A 19,666-nucleotide genomic window follows, 5' to 3' on the forward strand; every position below is an offset into this window, starting at 1 on the left:
ACATGTATGTATATACATGTATATATATATACATTCATGTATATACAGTATATACATGTATATACATACATACATGTATGTATGTATATACGTATATACATACATTCATGTATATACAGTATATACATGTATGTATGTATATACATATATACAGGTATGTATATACGTATATACAGGTGTATACATACATACATGTATATACACATGTATATACATACATGCATACATGTACATACATAAATGTATGTATATACTGTATATACATGTATGTATGTATATACATACATACATGTATGTACAGTATATACATACATTCATGTATATACATACATACATTCATGTATATATATATACATTCATGTATATACAGTATATACATGTATTTATATACATACATGTATATACATACATACATGTATATACATACATACATACATGTATATACATGTATGTATGTACATACATATATACAGGTATGTATATACAGGTGTATACATACATACATACATGTATATACATACATGTATATACATACATACATACATGTATATACATACATACATACATACATTTATGTATGTATATACGTATATACATACATGTATGTATGTATATACATACATACATGTATGTATGTACATGTATGCATGTATGTATGTATGTATACACCTGTATATACATACCTGTATATACGTATATACATACCTGTATATACGTACCTGTATATATGTATATACATGTATGTACATACATACATGTATATACATACATACATGTATATACATGTATGTATGTATATACATGTATGTATGTATATACAGGTATGTATATACGTATATACAGGTATGTATATACGTATATACAGGTATGTATATACATATATACAGGTATGTATATACGTATATACAGGTATGTATATACATATATACAGGTATGTATATACGTATATACAGGTATGTATATACGTATATACAGGTATGTATATACGTATATACAGGTATGTATATATGTATATACAGGTGTATACATACATGTATATACACATGTATATACATACATGCATACATGTACATACATAAATGTATGTATATACTGTATATACATGTATGTATATACATGTATATATATATACATTCATGTATATACAGTATATACATGTATATACATACATACATGTATGTATGTATATACGTATATACATACATTCATGTATATACAGTATATACATGTATGTATGTATATACATATATACAGGTATGTATATACGTATATACAGGTGTATACATACATACATGTATATACACATGTATATACATACATGCATACATGTACATACATAAATGTATGTATATACTGTATATACATGTATGTATGTATATACATACATACATGTATGTACAGTATATACATACATTCATGTATATACATACATACATTCATGTATATATATATACATTCATGTATATACAGTATATACATGTATTTATATACATACATGTATATACATACATACATGTATATACATACATACATACATGTATATACATGTATGTATGTACATACATATATACAGGTATGTATATACAGGTGTATACATACATACATACATGTATATACATACATGTATATACATACATACATACATGTATATACATACATACATACATACATTTATGTATGTATATACGTATATACATACATGTATGTATGTATATACATACATACATGTATGTATGTATATACGTATATACATACATTCATGTATATACAGTATATACATGTATGTATGTATATACATATATACAGGTATGTATATACGTGTATACAGGTATGTATATACGTATATACAGGTGTATACATACATACATACATACATGTATATACACATGTATATACATACATGCATACATGTACATACATAAATGTATGTATATACTGTATATACATGTATGTATGTATATACATACATGTATATACATACATTCATGTATATACAGTATATACATACATACATTCATGTATATACATTCATGTATATACATGTATGCATATACATACATGTATATACATACATACATGTATATACATGTATGTATGTACATACATATATACAGGTATGTATATACAGGTGTATACATACATACATGTATATACATACATGCATACATGTACATACATACATGTATATACATACATACATACATTTATGTATGTATGTACGTATATACATACATACATGTATGTATGTATATACATACATACATACATACATACATGTATGTATGTATATACATACATACATGTATGTATGTATATACGTATATACATACATTCATGTATATACAGTATATACATGTATGTATGTATATACAGGTATGTATATACGTGTATACAGGTATGTATATACGTATATACAGGTGTATACATACATACATACATGTATATACACATGTATATACATACATGCATACATGTACATACATAAATGTATGTATATACTGTATATACATGTATGTATGTATATACATACATACATGTATGTACAGTATATACATACATTCATGTATATACATACATACATTCATGTATATACATGTATGTATGTATATACATACATACATGTATGTACAGTATATACATACATTCATGTATATACATACATACATTCATGTATATACATGTATATATATATACATTCATGTATATACAGTATATACATGTATGTATATACATACATGTATATACATACATACATGTATATACATACATACATGTATATACATACATACATGTATATACATGTATGTATATACATACATACATGTATATACATACATACATGTATATACATGTATGTATGTATATACATGTATGTATGTATATACATATATACAGGTATGTATATACAGGTGTATACATACATACATGTACATACATACATACATATACGTATATAAATACATACATACATACATACATGTATGTATATACAGGTGTATACATACATACATGTACATACATACATACATATACGTATATACATACATATACGTATATACATACATACATACATACATGTATGTATATACGTATATACATACATGTATGTATGTATATACGTATATACATACATTCATGTATATACAGTATATACATGTATGTATGTATATACATATATACAGGTATGTATGTATATACATATATACAGGTATGTATATACGTATATACAGGTGTATACATACATACATGTATATACACATGTATATACATACATGCATACATGTACATGTATGTATGTATGTATATACATGTATGTATGTATATACATACATACATGTATATATGTATATACATGTATGTATATACATACATGTATATATGTATATACATGTATGTATATACATACCTGTATATATGTATATACATGTATGTATATACATACATGTATATACATACATATATACATGTATATACATACATGTATATACATACATACATGTATATACATATATACAGGTATGTATATACAGTCGTATACATACATACATACATGTACATACATACATGTATACATGTACATACATACATGTATGTATGTATATACTGTATATACATGAATGTATATATATACATACATACATTCATGTATATACATACATACATGTATATACATGTATGTATATACATATATACATGTATGTATATACAGGTGTATACATACATACATGTATGTATGTATGTATATACGTATATACATACATTCATGTATATACAGTATATACATGTATGTATATACATATATACATGTATGTATGTATATACATATATACATGTATGTATGTATATACGTATATACAGGTATGTATATACGTGTATACAGGTATGTATATACGTATATACAGGTGTATACATACATACATGTATATACACATGTATATACATACATGCATACATGTACATACATACATGTATATACAGTATATACATACATTCATGTATATACAGTATATACATACATACATTCATGTACATACATGTATGTATATATATATACATTCATGTAATATACATTCATGTATATACATACATGTATATACATACATACATGTATATACATACATACATGTATATACATATATACAGGTATGTATATACGTATATACAGGTATGTATATACGTATATACAGGTATGTATATACAGGTGTATACATACATACATACATGTATATACACATGTATATACATACATGCATGTATGTATGTATATACTGTATATACATGAATGTATATATATAGATACATTCATGTATATACAGTATATACATACATACATTCATGTATATACATGTATGTATATATATATACATTCATGTATATACAGTATATACATACATGTATATACATACATGTATATACATACATACATGTATATACAGGTATGTATATACAGGTATGTATATACATATATACAGGTATGTATATACAGGTATGTATATACGTATATACAGGTATGTATATACAGGTGTATACATACATACAAACATGTATATACATACATGCATACATGTACATACATACATGTATGTACATACATGCATACATGTACATACATACATGTATGTATGTATATACATGTATGTATGTATATACTGTATATACATGAATGTATATATATACATACATTCATGTATATACAGTATATACATACATACATTCATGTATATACATGTATGTATATATTAAAGATTAAAGTACCAATGATTGTCACACACACACTAGATGTGTATATACATTCATGTATATACAGTATATACATGTATGTATATACATACATGTATATACATACATACATGTGTATACATGTATGTATGTATATACATATATACAGGTATGTATATACGTGTATACAGGTATGTATATACGTGTATACAGGTATGTATATACAGGTATGTATATACGTATATACAGGTGTATACATACATACATGTATATACACATGTATATACATACATGCATACATGTACATGTATGTATGTATGTATATACATGTATGTATGTATATACATACATACATGTATATACAGTATATACATACATTCATGTATATACAGTATATACATACATACATTCATGTATATACATGTATGTATGTATATACAGTATATACATGTATGTATATACATACATGTATATACATATATACAGTATATACATGTATGTATATACATACATGTATATACATATATACAGGTATGTATATACGTATATACAGGTATGTATATACAGGTGTATACATACATACATACATGTATATACACATGTATATACATACATGCATACATAAATGTATGTATATACTGTATATACATGTATGTATGTATATACATACATACATGTATATACAGTATATACATGCATTCATGTATATACAGTATATACATACATACATTCATGTATATACATATATATATATATATATATATATATATATACATTCATGTATATACAGTATATACATGTATGTATATACATACATACATGTATATACATATATACAGGTATGTATATACAGGTATGTATATACGTATATACAGGTATGTATATACAGGTGTATACATACATACAAACATGTATATACATACATGCATACATGTACATACATACATGTATGTACATACATGCATACATGTACATACATACATGTATGTATGTATATACATGTATGTATGTATATACTGTATATACATGAATGTATATATATACATACATTCATGTATATACAGTATATACATACATACATTCATGTATATACATGTATGTATATATTAAAGATTAAAGTACCAATGATTGCCACACACACACTAGATGTGTATATACATTCATGTTTATACAGTATATACATGTATGTATATACATACATGTATATACATACATACATGTATATACATGTATGTATGTATATAAATATATACAGGTATGTATATACGTGTATACAGGTATGTATATACAGGTGTATACATACATACATGTATATACACATGTATATACATACATGTACATACATACATGTATATACATACATACATGTATGTATGTATATACGTATATACATACATACATACATGTATGTATGTATATACGTATATACATACATACATACATGTATGTATGTATATACGTATATACATACATTCATGTATATACATGTATGTATATATACATGTATGTATATATACATACCGGTACATACATGTATATACGTATATACAGGTGTATACATACATACATGTATATACACATGTATATACATACATGCATACATGTACATACATACATGTATGTATGTATATACATACATACATGTATATACAGTATATACATACATTCATGTATATACAGTATATACATACATACATTCATGTATATACATGTATGTATGTATATACATATATACAGGTATGTATATACATATATACAGGTATGTATATACAGGTATGTATATACGTATATACAGGTATGTATATACGTATATACAGGTATGTATATACAGGTATGTATATACGTATATACAGATATGTATATACGTATATACAGGTATGTATATACAGGTGTAAACATACATACATACATGTATATACACATGTATATACATACATGCATACATGTACATACATAAATGTATGTATATACTGTATATACATGTATGTATGTATATACATACATACATGTATATACAGTATATACATGCATTCATGTATATACAGTATATACATACATGTATATACAGTATATACATACATTCATATATATATATATATATATATATATATATATATATATATATATATATATATATATATATATATATACATTCATGTATATACATGTATGTATATACATACATGTATATACATACATACAGGTATGTATATACAGGTATGTATATACGTATATACAGGTATGTATATACAGGTGTATACATACATACATACAAACATGTATATACATACATGTACATACATACATGTATGTACATACATGCATACATGTACATACATACATGTCTGTATGTATATACATGTATGTATGTATATACTGTATATACATGAATGTATATATATACATACATTCATGTATATACAGTATATACATACATACATTCATGTATATACATGTATGTATGTATATACATGTATGTATATACATTCATGTATATACAGTATATACATGTATGTATATACATACATGTATATACATACATACATGTATATACATGTATGTATGTATATACATATATACAGGTATGTATATACGTGTATACAGGTATGTATATACAGGTATGTATATACGTATATACAGGTGTATACATACATACATGTATATACACATGTATATACATACATGCATACATGTACATACATACATCTATGTATGTATGTACATACATGTATGTATGTATATACATACATACATGTATAAACAGTATATACATACATACATTCATGTATATACAGTATATACATACATACATTCATGTATATACAGTATATACATTCATACATTCATGTATATACATGTATATATATATATATATTCATGTATATACAGTATATACATGTATGTATATACATACATGTATATACATACATACATACATACATGTATATACATACATGTATATACATACATACATGTATATACAGGTATGTATATACGTATATACAGGTATGTATATACAGGTATGTATATACAGGCGTATACATACATACATACATACATGTACATACATACATGCATACATGTACATACATACATGTATGTATGTATGTATGTATATACATGTATGTATGTATATACTGTATATACATGAATGTATATATATACATACATACATTCATGCATATACAGTATATACATACATACATTCATGTATATACATGTATTTATATATATATATATATATATACATTCATGTATATACAGTATATACATGTATGTATATACATACATGTATATACATACATACATGTATATACATGTATGTATGTATATACATATATACAGGTATGTATATACAGGTATGTATATACAGGTGTATACATACATACATACATACATACATACATGTATATACATGTATGTATGTATATACATATATACAGGTATGTATATATGTGTATACAGGTATGTATATACAGGTGTATAAATACATACATGTATATACACATGTATATACATACATGCATACATACATGTATATACATACATACATACATGTATGTATGTATATACGTATATACATACATACATGTATGTATGTATACACATGTATGTATGTATATACATACATACATGTATATACAGTATATACATACATTCATGTATATACGGTATATACATACATACATTCATGTATATACATGAATGTATGTACAGTATATACATGTATGTATATACATACATGTATATACATACAGGTATGTATATACGTATATACATACAGGTATGTATATACGTATATACATACAGGTATGTATATACGTATATACAGGTATGTATATACGTATATACAGGTATGTATATACGTATATACAGGTATGTACATACAGGTGTATACATACATACATACATACATGTATATACACATGTATATACATACATGCATACATGTACATACATACATACATGTATGTATGTAAATACGTATATACATACATACATATATGTATGTATGTATATACGTATATACATACATACATACATGTATGTATGTATATACGTATATACATACATTCATGTATATACAGTATATACATGTATGTATATATACATACCGGTACATACATGTATATACATACATACTAGGGCTGTGAATCTTTGGGTGTCCCACGATTCGATTCAATATCGATTCTTGGGGTCACGATTCGATTATATATCGATTTTTTCGATTCAACGCGATTCTCGATTCAAAAACGATATTTTTCCCGATTCAAAAGGATTCTCTATTCATGGAATACATAGATTTCAGCAGGATCTACCCCAGTCTGCTGACATGCAAGCAGAGTAGTAGATTTTTGTAAAAAGCTTTTATAATTGTAAAAGACAATGTTTTATCAACTGATTGCAATAATGTACATTTGTTTGAACTATTAAATGAACCAAAAATATGACTTATTTTATCTTTGTGAAAATATTGGACACAGTGTGTTGTCAAGCTTATGAGATGTGATGCAAGTGTAAGCCACTGTGACACTATTCTTTTTTTTATTTGTTTTTATAAATGTGTAATGATAATGTCAATGAGGGATTTTTAATCACTGCTATGTTGAAATTGTAACTAATATTGATACTGTTGTTGATAATATTCATTTTTGTTTCACTACTTTTGGTTTGTTCTGTGTGGTGTTTGTGTCTCCTCTCAACTGCTCTGTTTATTGCAGTTCTGAGTGTTGCTGGGTCTGGTTTGCTTTTGGAATTGGATTGCATTGTTATGGTATTGCTGCGTATTGTTTTGTTGGATTGATTAATACAAAATAAAATAAAGAAAGAAATTAAAATAAAATAAATTAATTAAAAAAAATAAAATCGATTTTTTAAAAATGAGAATCAATTCTGAATCGCACAACGTGAGAATCGCGATTCGAATTCGAATCGATTTTTTCCCACACCCCTAGTATATAATATATATATATGTATTTATGTATGTACATATATATATATATATATGTATTTTTGTATGTACATATACATACATATATACATATATACATACATATATACATATATACATACATTATATATATATATATATATATATATATATATATATATACTACCGTTCAAAAGTTTGGGGTCACCCAAACAATTTTGTGGAATAGCCTTCATTTCTAAGAACAAGAATAGACTGTTGAGTTTCAGAAGAATGTTCTCTTTTTCTGGCCATTTTGAGCGTTTAATTGAGCCCACAAATGTGATGCTCCAGAAACTCAATCTGCTCAAAGGAAGGTCAGTTTTGTAGCTTCTGTAACGAGCTAAAGTGTTTTCAGATGTGTGAACATGATTGCACAAGGGTTTTCTAATCATCAATTAGCCTTCTGAGCCAATGAGCAAACACATTGTACCATTAGAACACTGGAGTGATAGTTGCTGGAAATGTACACCTATGTAGATATTGCACCCAAAACCAGACATTTGCAGCTAGAATAGTCATTTACCACATTAGCAATGTATAGAGTGTATTTCTTTCAAGTTAAGACTAGTTTAAAGTTATCTTCATTGAAAAGTACAGTGCTTTTCCTTCAAATTAAGGACATTTCAATGTGACCCCAAACTTTTGAACGGTAGTGTATATATATATAAATGTACTTTAAAGACATTTTAATGTGTAGTTATTGATCCAACAACATCGGATGTGCCAATCTCTTTCTGATTTTACCTGACTCCAATTGTAGCGCCATTATTGGCTTACATGCTAGCATACGGCTTAACACAGCAATACAATTATATACTTGTAATTTGTGTATTAAAACACATTCCTTAATACATGCATATGCAGTACAATATCTATGTTTAATAAAATATTTTAGATGTAAATTCTTTGAGTTATAGAATCTTTTATTATGGCAACGCCAACCTCTAATGCTAAGTGTTAGCTACAAGGTGCTGTGAAAAGTCCATGTGTGTATTGTCATACCTTTCGACCGTGGAGTGAGGAACAGGAAGGGTGGTGGATTCTCTGTGGAAAATAATAGTCATTTAATGTCGACATATGGATAATAATTATTGTGGCAAATGTGTTATAAATAAAGTACCTTGGCTCATCTGTGGCGACAGGAATTGGGGTGGTGGTAATAATGGTTGTTGGAACACTGTAATAAACAATGTTTTTTATTGAACAAAAATGAAGGCATTATCTCAAAACAAATACTTTTACAAGAAAATGTTGGGGAAAAGGAAAATGTGGTCATTTTTCAACAACTGAAGTCATAATATTACAAGAAAAGTAACAATCAAATTGGAACAGTGAAGTAATATGAGGAAAAAAAAATCGGATTTGTTTTACTTTCACTAGTCACGATATTACAAGAAAACAGTAGATACATGTAATTTTCCTGAATCAAATAATAAAGTTAAAAAAATAATTGTATGGGAATTTATTTTTACAAGAAAACCATTTTGGGGGGGGGGAGAAAGCAAAGAAATAGTGTTTGTTCCAGTCTTTTGTTTCAATTGTACATACAGACATTATTGTAAAAAATGGCCTTCAAATAGCGTGGGCCATTGTGGTTACTGGCTGTTGTTGCAACAATTATATCGTTTCAATAGTACAAAAATGGAGGCATTATCTTAGAACAAAGTTGTAATGTTACCTAAAAAATTTATTTAACAAGAAAACGTTCGGAAAAAAGGAAAAGTTATATTTAAAAAAAAAAAAAGTAATAAAGTTGTAATTTTACGGGAATGAAGTCATAAAATTACATGAAAAACGTCAAAATGTAACCTGATTAAAGTTATGATCAAATTAGATAAGTGTAGTTTAACAAGGGAAATATTGTTTTTGTTTGGTTTTACCAGTCATTTAGAAATAATAAGAAAACAGTTTTGGTTATAATAAAGGTGTAATTTTAATAAAGTAATAATGTTACAATATTCATATAAAAAAAAGAAATTATGTTATTTAATGTTGGAAAAAAGTAGTAATATTACGAGAAAAAACTTTTGGGGGGAGAAAAAAAGGAAATAGTGTTTTTGCCAGTCTTAGTATTACAAGAATGAATGTCAAACAAAGATAAAACAGTGCATTATTGTTAAAATACCTTGGTGGTGGTTGTTGCAACACTGTAAACAACAACCTTTTTATTGTTTCAATTATACAAAAACGGAGGCAATATCTTAGAACAAAGTTGCAATGTTACCTACATTTTTTTTTACAAGAAAACGTTCGGAAAAGGGAAAAGTTATAATTAAAAAAAAAAAAAAAGTTATAAAGTTGTATTTTTACGGGAATTAAGTCAAACTATTACATGAAAAACGTCCACATTTAACCTAATTAAAGTTATGATCAAAGTAGAGAAGTGTAGTAAAACGAGGGAAAACAAAAATGTTTTGTTTTTTTTACTTTTACCAGTCATTTAATAATAAAAAAAAACCTTTTTGGTTATAATAAAGGTGAAATTTTCCTGAATAAAGTAATAACGTTACAATATTTATATAAAAAAAGAAATTATGTTATTTAATTGAAAAAAAAAGTTGTACTATTACGAGAAAACATTTTTGGAGGAGACGAGAAGAAAATTGTGTTTTTGCCAGTCTTAGTATTACAAGAATGAATGTCACACATACAGATAAAACACTGCATTATTGTGAAAATACCTTGGTGGTTGTTGTTGCAACACTAAACAACAACCTTTTTATTGTTTCAATTGTACAAAAACGGAGGCAATATCTTACAACAGAGTTGTAATATTACCTAAAAAAACCTCTTAATTTTACAAGGAAATGTTGCGAAAAAGAAAAAAGTTTTAATTTTAAAAAGTTTTACCAAAAAAGTGGTAATTTTATGGGAATAAATTCATAACACTACAAGGAAAACGTCGTAATTTAACTTGATTGAAAGGCCTACTGAAATGAATTTTTTTTATTTAAACGGGGATAGCAGATCCATTCTATGTGTCATACTTGATCATTTCGCGATATTGCCATATTTTTGCTGAAAGGATTTAGTATAGAACATCGACGATAAAGTTGCAACTTTTGCTCGCTGATAAAAAAAGCCTTGCCTGTACCGGAAGTAGCGTGACGTCACCGGAGGAAGGACTTCTCACAATTCCCCATTGTTTACAATGGAGCGAGAGAGATTCGGACCGAGAAAGTGACGATTAATTTGAGCGAGAATGAAAGATTCGTGGATGAGGAACGTTAGAGTGAAAGACTAGAATGCAGTGCAAGACATATCTTTTTTCGCTCTGACCGTAACTTAGGTACAAGCTGGCTCATTGGATTCCACACTTTCTCCTTTTTCTATTGTGGATCACGGATTAGTATTTTAAACCACCTCGGATACTATATCCTCTTGAAAATGAGAGTTGAGAACGCGAAATGGACATTCACAGTGACTTTTATCTCCACGACAATACATCAGTGAAGCTCTTTAGCTACTGAGCTAACGTGATAGCATCGGGCTTTACTGCATATAGAAACAAAACAAATAATTCCCTGACTGGAAGGATAGACAGAAGATCAACAATACTACCAAACTCTGGACATGTAAATAAACAGTTAATGCTTTCCAGCTTGGCGAAGCTTAATAATGCTGTTGCTAACGACGCCATTGAAGCTAACTTAGCTACGGAACCTCAACAGAGCTATGCTAAAAACATTAGCTCTGCACCTACGCCAGCACTCATCTGCTCATCACGACCCGTGCTCACCTGCGTTCCAGCGATCGACGGTACGACGAAGGACTTCACCCGATCACCGATGCGGTTGGCGACCCGGAGACGGAGGAAGTCAATCAATCAATCAATCAATCTTTATTTATATAGCCCTAAATCACAAGTGTCTCAAAGGGCTGTGTCAAGGTGAGGTCGTTCGGCTAGCGCGTCTGCTATCCTCAAAGTGCTCCTGGTTGTGTTGCTGTAATCCGCCGCTAATACACCGATCCCACCTACAACTTTCTTATTTGCAGTCTCCATTGTTCATTAAACAAATTGCAAAAGATTCACCAACACAGATGTCCACAATACTGTGGAATTTTGAGATGAAAACAGAGCTTTTTGTATAGGATTCAATGGGTCCGTATACTTCCGTACCAACCCTTGACGTCACGCGCATACGTCAGCATAAAAAAACGTTTTCAACCGGAAGTGTGGCGGGAAATTTAAAATTGCACTTTATAAGTTAACCCGGCCGTATTGGCATGTGTTGCAATGTTAAGATTTCATCATTGATATATAAACTATCAGACTGCGTGGTAGTAGTAGTGGCTTTCAGTAGGCCTTGAAGTTATAATCAAAATACACACACATGTCATTTTTAATGGTTAAAAAAGTTGTAATATTACAAGAAAACATTTTTGGGGGGAGAAGATAGGGAAATAGTGTTTCGTCTTAGTAGTACACAAATGTAAGTTTTATTTTTATGTGAGGAAATCATACTGTGAATGACAAAAAAAAATCCAACTTTTACCTAAATAAGGCCATATTAATATTGTTTTACTTATGAGAATAACTGTACTTGCAAGATTAAAAAAAGTTGTAATTTAACGGATTAATTTAATTAAACACATTTTGTTTTGCTCATTTCATGAAAATGTCATAGTTTTAGTCTTATGTAATGTGAGTCTTAAAAGCATAAAGTAATATGTGAAAAATAAGTATTCAAATAAGGTTGTGTTTACATTAGAGTCTCAAGAAATGATTCATTGTGTGACTGCAATTACCTTGTAGTGTTGGGAAGGGGTGTTGTGGTGACTGCAACACTGTAAAACAGAATCATCATTAAACACAGTCATTGTCATTAAAGGATGTCACACCTACTCTGAAGAACACGGCCCTTCATCCTCGTCTTTAGGAGGATGTGTGACGTCCACTGGCCCGGCTTTGCGACACGGCAAACTATGTCCACCCACCAAAGGACTAATGTCTAAGAAAAAAAACATTAACGGGAGGATAATGCACTTCAAAGAAGAAGATGGACTACCTTCGAAGCTGAAGCTCAGCACACTGTTTCCTCCTTTGAGGAAATCTCTGGTCTTCATTTGTTCTAAAGTGGCAAAGTAGGACCAGCCGAACAACCGACTGACAAAGACCGTCTTGTTGTTCTCGTCCACACCTGTGAGGCCATTCTTACGAGGGTCGTCCCATGCAAACGTGCCTGTTATGACAGAATATGAGATTTCATGAGCAAATAGTTGGTTTATCATCGCTGGATGTCGTTAGTAGTAGTGAATTGGATTTTTTTTTGCGAATCTGGATACTGTTGCGTCTGACCAGTCTTCCCTCTCAGGGAATTAAAGTCACTGGTCAATCCCAAATTCTTTAGATGACATATATGCTGAGTAAGAAGGACCATCAAGACAGAATAGGAATATTATCAAGTTTTACTAAAGCTTTAGGAGACCAGTCCAATTGTCCTTTCATATCGACATCTCGAAATGGTCTCACATTCAAACGGGAAGAGACAACTTATTGAATACGAAAACAGCCCCCACCCTGTCCAGAAAGGAATGCATCCAACACTGATAATATAAGGAGGGGGATGCATCTCTGCCACATTCCAATGCCTAAGACACTACACAGATATCTGCAGACAAAGGGAAACAAGTATACAGAGTATAAATGGAAAAATACTAGCTGATTCAAACATGACTATGAATAAAGAAAGAACTCTTAAACAGTCAATCCCAAATTCTTCCCACATATGCGGTCCTCTCCAAGGTTTCTCATAGTCATTCACATCGATGTACCATTGGGGTTGTGAGTTTTTCCTTGCCCTTATGTGGGCTCTGTACCGCGGATGTCGTTGTGGCTTGTGCAGCCCTTTGAGACTCTTGTGATTTAGGGCTATATAAATAAACATTAATTGATTGATTGATTGATTGAATTAGTGATAAAAAAGTCAACGCTAAAAAAAAACCCTAAACTTTGGCGCAGAGGTTGGTGTACATTAAATACATAATTTGTTGCAGATCCTGATCAGATGCATTCAGTTTTTCCTTCCACTTTTTTATTTTACAGTCCATTTGCATTGGGGCCAAGTGGAGCAGTGAGCCATGACATCCACCAGAGGGCGCTACTGTGAAAGAAGCTTACCATACACTATTCCACCTATAAAGCCCTCCAAAAATATCAAAAAATCGCCAACAATACTCCATTTACATCTCATGACCTGATTGTTAACCAAGTACTAGCGATATTGTTGTTTTAAGCGCTAACGCAGGCGAATAACTTTTAGTAGTGCCGTGATCACAGAGAGATGACTAGCTTATGCAGCTATGTTTACATTTTGAGCTAATGCATTGCCTCTTTGACATTCAACTTAGACCCAGAGATGGCAAGAAAGACATGAAAAAAACGCTTATTTGCGGCCACCTTTTTACACAAACATGTCATCTCATCCCAGTGAGAGCAGACATTGTACAGAGAGTGATTGTCTTATGTTCAGATTTTGTACTGCTACATGATGCTTAGTAGTTCACTAAAGCTGGATCAGTTAAGCACAGCTTCTAAAACTTGTAGATCTTCCTCCTCACATATTCAGGCTCAAAAATACAAGATTCTGGGTCATTTGTCCCAAAGTAAGCTTGTTGTCTCTCATGAAGTCTGTCATGATTAGTAGTGTTGTTGTTGAAGGAAAAACTGAACGTTGTGCTGACTGTGAAATTAATACACCACCGTATGCTTAAAATGACCAAAATACATTAATATTACATTACGTCATATAACGTACACTTATTCAGCCTGTTGTTCACTATTCTTTATTTATTTTAAATTGCCTTTCAAATGTCTATTCTTGGTGTTGGATTTTATCAAATAAATTTCCCCCAAAAATGCAACTAATATATGTTTTTTTCCTTCTTTGTCATGCATTTTCGGCAGGTGCGATTTATACTCCGAAAAATACGGTACATTGAAAAGCAAATTTGTGCTATTATTAATTAGTTTTAACATATATTTTTATATTATATCGTTTAGCTACATTTTCAATTGTTGCTGCTTATTATTATTATTATTATTGTACGATGTAATTTGTTGTGAATGGTGTTATTAAAGAATATACTCGTGGTGTTTAGAGACTCTACTTCTGTCCCTCGATGTCCTCGACGAAAAGCGAGCTGCAGCAAAAATGATGTCATACTTGTATTGCGCTGCCGCTCCAGTTGGACGTTGTCTCCTTAAAAGCCGCCACTGCCCTCTTAATATTTGCACAATTTGTGGATCACCGTCTGCGGGTATATCTGGGATATATTAAAGTTACATCGACACAGCAAACATGTTGACTACGCTCCAGAAACTCGTGTGCATCTTGTATACATCCGGTTTCGGTGATCAAAGTCTTTTTTCAGCAGACAAATTTTTGGTTTTATGTTCGTGTGGTTTTGATTTTGTTTATGGTCCCAAACACACCGCCCGTGCTTGAAAGCGGATTGGTGGAGAATGAGGAAGTGTTGTTGTTTGCCGGAGAAATCACGGAGAAGAAAGTGTGAGCACGGGAGGTAAAACCTGTTGGAATTGGGCCGGTTATCATAAGATTGGCAATAAAAGTTAAACATAGCGTCAGACTTTGTGTGACTTTTTCTGGAGACTACATTATATTACTTTAATTTGTTTACAAGTAAAAAAATATATATTTTCAAGGTGTGGCAGCTATGATTTGTCCGGGGCCGTGTGCCACATTTAGTTACATTTAGGGGAAACCCTGGTGTGCTTGTCTTACATAAGAATTGGGAACAATAGGCAAAATTTCCCCAAAAAAGTGCAGTTCCAGTTCACCTTTAAATAGAAAGTGGTTTGATGGCGCTATCTGCAGGGGAAGAAGAGTGTTGCACTGTTAACTCTTATTTTCCTGCATGAAGATGCTTTAATAAGCCATGATGTTGTCCAACTGCGTGTTTTATAAGTACAATACAACACTGTTTTCTAAAACTCCATTTTAAATGTTCCATAACTGAGAAAGGCAGAGTATCACCAACAGGAACTTTTAGGTGTTTTTATGGGTGTGTCCCTGTTAGAATAATTAAGTATATATAATTGCACAACTCTTATGCTTGAGAGCTGTTGCTATAGTTATTATCAATTGTGCTGAAGTTGTACTTTTCTGTCTGTGCAAAGGGACAGCTGGCAATCCAAAAGATTGCGAGTCGTCTCGTATCAGTGTTGTGTCCAGACTCGGCCTGCTGACTGCCAAGGCCGAACATCGAGTACCGTGACGCAGACAAAGCAGAGATAGGGCGATATCACGAGTGTCAGCACATTTGCATTTCATTAATAGTCATATATCGTGTCTAACTGGGGCTGTTGAGATTACCCACTTCCCTCAGCGACAGCCTCAGTGATGTAACCAGAGACCTCCCAAATAAATAGAGGAAGCACGTGGGCAGGATTTTAGAGCGTAGTCTGGATCTGTAACTAGAGTACAGCCCAATAACGTCTCTCCTCATTGAGCAAAATGTAACTCTGTCTCTGCATGATTCCTTGCTTCTTGTCTGTTTAAAAGATGTCATCAGTGTTTGAACCTGACAGTCCCTTTTTCATATTTTTTTACCATTCATGGTTCAAGTGTTATTTATCTGGAGCTTACCGTCTGCAAAAGTCTTGTTTGGGTCAGAGGTCAGACTTCTCATCTTTGACATCTGCAGCTGGACTTCGGTGTTCTGATCGATCATTTGTGCGGTCATCTGTCGATGAGGGCAAGGCCACTCCAGGTCATCGTCACGAGTTCCGTTCAGGAGCTGCACAAACGCCCCGATGTACGTCTTGTAGAGCATGGTTCCCACGCGGTACGAGTAGCCCCCCCTGGTGTGTTGCCTGGGGCTGTATATGGCCGTACCGAACGAGCTGCTGTTCAATAGCTTCTCCAGGTTGTTGATCTGCAGCGTCACGTGAGGGCACTCCATCTCCGACAGGTTGATGTCATCGACGGAGAAGCCGCCTGCAGATTTCCCTGCGCCTTTTCGTACTTGAAACTCCACCTGGAAATGCGTGTTGGCGTTCAGGGAGACATGTTGGATCTGCCAATGAGATGTTGGAGAACCTGGAAGCAGGATTTTTATATGAATGTATTATATATAACACAGCGTACCAATTCAGTTCTGCTAAGAATTGTAATCACGAGGATGTAGTGCCATTTTTGGAGTATTGTATTTTACGGACCATAAACCAGACCTGTATATAAACTGCACCCACTAAATAAATAAAAAAGTTATTTCATATTAGCCGCACCGGACAGATACAATTGTGGTCAAAAGTTTACATAATGTCATGGCTGTCTTGAGTTTCCAATAATTTCTATAACTGTTATTTTTTTGTGATAGAGTGATTGGAGCACATACTTGTTTGTCACAGAAAACATTCATGAAATGTGGTTCTTTTAAGAATTTATTATGGGTCTACTGAAAATGTGACCAAATCTGCTGGGTCAAAAGTATACATACAGCAATGTTAATATTTGGTTACATGTCCCTTGGCAAGTTTAACTTTTGGTAGCCATCCACAAGCTTCTGGTTGAATTTTTGACCACTCCTCTTGACAAAATTGGTGCAGTTCAGCTAAATTTGTTGGTTTTCTGACTTCTGACCACAGCACTTTCCTCCAGAAGGTCTTATGTTTGTCCATGTGATGTCAGATGAAACAAAATTTAGCTGTTTGGTCACAATACTCAGCAATATGTTTGGAGGAGAAAAGGTGAGTCCTTTAATCCCAGGAACACCATACCTACTGTCAAGCATGGTGGTGGTAGTATTATGTTCTGGGCCTGTTTTGCTGTCAATGGAACTGGTGCTTTACAGAGAGTAAATAGGACAATGAAAAAGGAGGATTACCTCCAAATTCTTCAGGACAACCTAAAATCATCAGTCCGGAGGTTGGGTCTTGGGCGCAGTTGGGTGTTCCAACAGGACAATGATGCCAAACACACATCAAAAGTGGTAAAGGCTAAACCAGGCTAG

The 19,666-nt window shown here is 30.9% G+C and overlaps 1 protein-coding gene across 1 annotated transcript in view; it reads right to left on the reverse strand.

Annotated features, from left to right (window-relative positions):
• Window positions 1-19,666, reverse strand: part of LOC133660434 (meprin A subunit beta-like) — a 51,199-nt gene that overhangs the window by 1,810 nt on the left and 29,723 nt on the right. The window contains exons 10-15 of the mRNA XM_062063931.1: window positions 18,301-18,753; window positions 14,701-14,874; window positions 14,538-14,643; window positions 14,441-14,479; window positions 10,812-10,868; window positions 10,694-10,735 (exon numbers count right to left, since the gene is read on the reverse strand). Coding sequence (XP_061919915.1) covers window positions 10,694-10,735; window positions 10,812-10,868; window positions 14,441-14,479; window positions 14,538-14,643; window positions 14,701-14,874; window positions 18,301-18,753 — 871 coding nt within the window. The remainder of the gene's footprint in view (window positions 1-10,693; window positions 10,736-10,811; window positions 10,869-14,440; window positions 14,480-14,537; window positions 14,644-14,700; window positions 14,875-18,300; window positions 18,754-19,666) is intronic.

The sequence above is a fragment of the Entelurus aequoreus genome, linkage group LG11 (assembly GCF_033978785.1).
Source record: "Entelurus aequoreus isolate RoL-2023_Sb linkage group LG11, RoL_Eaeq_v1.1, whole genome shotgun sequence".
In the NCBI taxonomy this organism is placed as follows: domain Eukaryota; kingdom Metazoa; phylum Chordata; class Actinopteri; order Syngnathiformes; family Syngnathidae; genus Entelurus; species Entelurus aequoreus.